Source organism: Halichondria panicea, chromosome 4, assembly GCF_963675165.1.
Source record: "Halichondria panicea chromosome 4, odHalPani1.1, whole genome shotgun sequence".
Lineage (NCBI taxonomy): Eukaryota > Metazoa > Porifera > Demospongiae > Suberitida > Halichondriidae > Halichondria > Halichondria panicea.
The window spans coordinates 7,067,517-7,070,016 of NC_087380.1; the positions used below are offsets into that span (position 1 = coordinate 7,067,517).

The 2,500-nt window shown below is 46.0% G+C and overlaps 2 protein-coding genes across 2 annotated transcripts in view; one reads left to right on the forward strand and one right to left on the reverse strand.

Annotated features, from left to right (window-relative positions):
* The window catches only part of LOC135335627 (glutathione peroxidase-like), a gene marked incomplete in the record, with an annotated part of 2,873 nt that extends 2,388 nt beyond the window's left edge, over nt 1-485 (reverse strand). Inside the window, 1 exon segment of the mRNA XM_064531186.1 lies at nt 396-485.
* Nucleotides 486-783: 298 nt separating this feature from the next.
* Nucleotides 784-2,500, forward strand: part of LOC135335621 (MAP kinase-interacting serine/threonine-protein kinase 1-like) — a 4,843-nt gene continuing 3,126 nt past the window's right edge. The window contains exons 1-5 of the mRNA XM_064531177.1: nt 784-1,026; nt 1,446-1,532; nt 1,640-1,682; nt 1,861-1,953; nt 2,403-2,500. The exon at nt 2,403-2,500 is cut by the window's right edge and continues 80 nt beyond it. Coding sequence (XP_064387247.1) covers nt 943-1,026; nt 1,446-1,532; nt 1,640-1,682; nt 1,861-1,953; nt 2,403-2,500 — 405 coding nt within the window. The 5' untranslated portion in view covers nt 784-942. The remainder of the gene's footprint in view (nt 1,027-1,445; nt 1,533-1,639; nt 1,683-1,860; nt 1,954-2,402) is intronic.

Sequence of the window (2,500 nt, forward strand, 5' to 3'; positions counted from 1 at the left end):
GCGTGTGTGTGTGTGTGTGTGTGCGTGCGCGTGTGTGTGTGTGTGTGTACACAGCACTTAGTGTGTGTGCAAACAGAAATGTAAAAAAACAACAGCACTCTCCCAAATGTGCAACCCTAACACTTACATGCACACATGCAATTTCTTTGATACTGTAAACATGCAACAACAACAGGCTGTAGAAATAACAAGCCATATTTTTGAAAGAGCAAACACTATTAAAGTTTCCCCAGTCAGCCTACGTACATACATGTACCCTTGAGCAATTCAACAGTGGCCGTGTTATAGAGGGTGGCCTGCTAACACAGGTTCAAACACATCCAGTGGAGACTTTGGGGCCCATTAATCTTAGCTAGCTAGAGGACTGCAATAGACAGGTTTCACTGTACACTTACCGATAAAACATGTTTTGTACGTTCGGAAGCGATAGGAACGGTCCTTAATAGAGAGACCACCCAGTGTACGGATCTTTTCAGTTAGCTGATTTGCCTGCAGGGAAATGCACATGTATGACTAAACATAAGGTACAGGTCTGGCTTGTACAAACTCAGCTACCTAGCTATTAAATCAACAATGCAGCTAGATCTAGCTAGCTGCATGCAATATGCAACACTACTACCTTCTTGACTTGCTCGAGGCGATCTTGAGTGATCTTGTGAGCTACAGCGCAGTTGCAGGTCTGTGCCATTCGCTTTCTAACCCTGCCAACAACTCTCCTGGCCAGCCCTGCTTGCAAATGACCCAAAACTCAAAACTTGCACTAGATATAATAATTATGTAGGCTGTGCTGGTGGGAGGATCTAGGAGTGGTTATGTAACACAATTCTTGAGAACTGAACCGGAGAAGACGTAGTCGAGTCCGAGCCAGAGACTAGGCAGAGACTAGGTACGTGACAACAAGTCCATCAAGTGAAGTCAGTACCTTAGCCTAAGTTGAGTGATATGTCTGAAGTCAGTGAGAACGGCTCTGGGGCTGACCTGCAGAGAACCAAACAGGAATTGATGGATTTTAAAGAAAATTTCAAGGTTGACTATTTCTATTACCGTAAGACCTCGATTTAAGGCGACCCTCCAAATATGCGACACCCAGGAGCTTCAGCAATTTTCTGACCTCTAAAAGTAGCGACAGCTGCGTTGACAATTATTTTTTATTAAATGTCGCGTTCTAAATAGAGATAAATGTAGCCACTCCCTAGCCTCGATTGTAGCCCACTGGAAATCAGTGTTTTTAAGCGGCCTGAAATTGAGGCAAGTAGACTCTGTAAAGTTACCTCCAATTAGATGCGACCCTCTAAATATGCGACACCAGGACTTCAATATAATTTTTCAACCTCCAAAAGATGCGACCTTTGGCTTCGTAATTATTAAAAAGTGTCGCTTTAAATCGAGATCTTATGGTACAGCGCTAGTTTAGGCTTAAAAATTTTTATATTTTGTCCGTACAGTTGGGTATGGAGAACAAGCCTCATGTGAACGGTAAACAGGGCGATGGCAATCTGGACGACCTTCGAACCTTTCACAAATCGTTCAACGTATGTCTCATTTTACTTGAGGCATTAATAATGTGTTCTGGTTGTAGCGGACGTGTAGTCTATTGTTGCCATGACCTAATATAAGACTTGTTCGTTATGTTGTACAGTTGTGCTTGGACAAGCCAAATCAAACCAAAGCAAGTCAACAAGGTGGGTCTTGGAATGAGGTGACCCCACACCCTCCACACCTCACACATCCTCACAGCACCCTCCACACCTCACACACCCTCACAGCACCCTCCACACCTCACACATCCTCACAGCACCCTCCACACCTCACACCTCTCATACCTCACACACCCTCCACATATCTCACACACCCTCACAGCACCCACCACCCTCTCACTGACGTCTAACGGCTCAAGTGATCACCGAAGGAGAAAGAAGCACCGAAAACCTCCCATCTCAAAGACATTCGACGGTAAGCCAATTCATGCTCACCCATGATTGTGATTAAGAGATTAAAGAGACTAACTTATCAACTTATGTAACTTGTGTATAGGCACACTGAGTAGGCCCGACTTTATACACTGTGTATATTGACCACCCCCTCCCCTCCACACACACACACACACACACCTGTGTATAGGCCCACTGAGTAGGCCCGACTTTATACACTGTGTATATAGACCACCCCCTCCCCTCCACACACACACACACACACACACACACCTGTGTATAGGCCCACTGAGTAGGCCCGACTTTATACACTGTGTATATTGACCACCCCCTCCCCTCCACACACACACACACACACACACCTGTGTATAGACCCACTGAGTAGGCCCGACTTTATACACTGTGTATATTGACCACCCCCTCCCCCTCCACACACACACACACACACACACACACACACACACACCACAGAGGTGTACCAGCTGACCAATGAGGTCCTGGGTCGTGGGGCACACTCCTCGGTGACCACGTGCACTCATCGTCTCTCTGATAAAGAATATGCTGTGAAG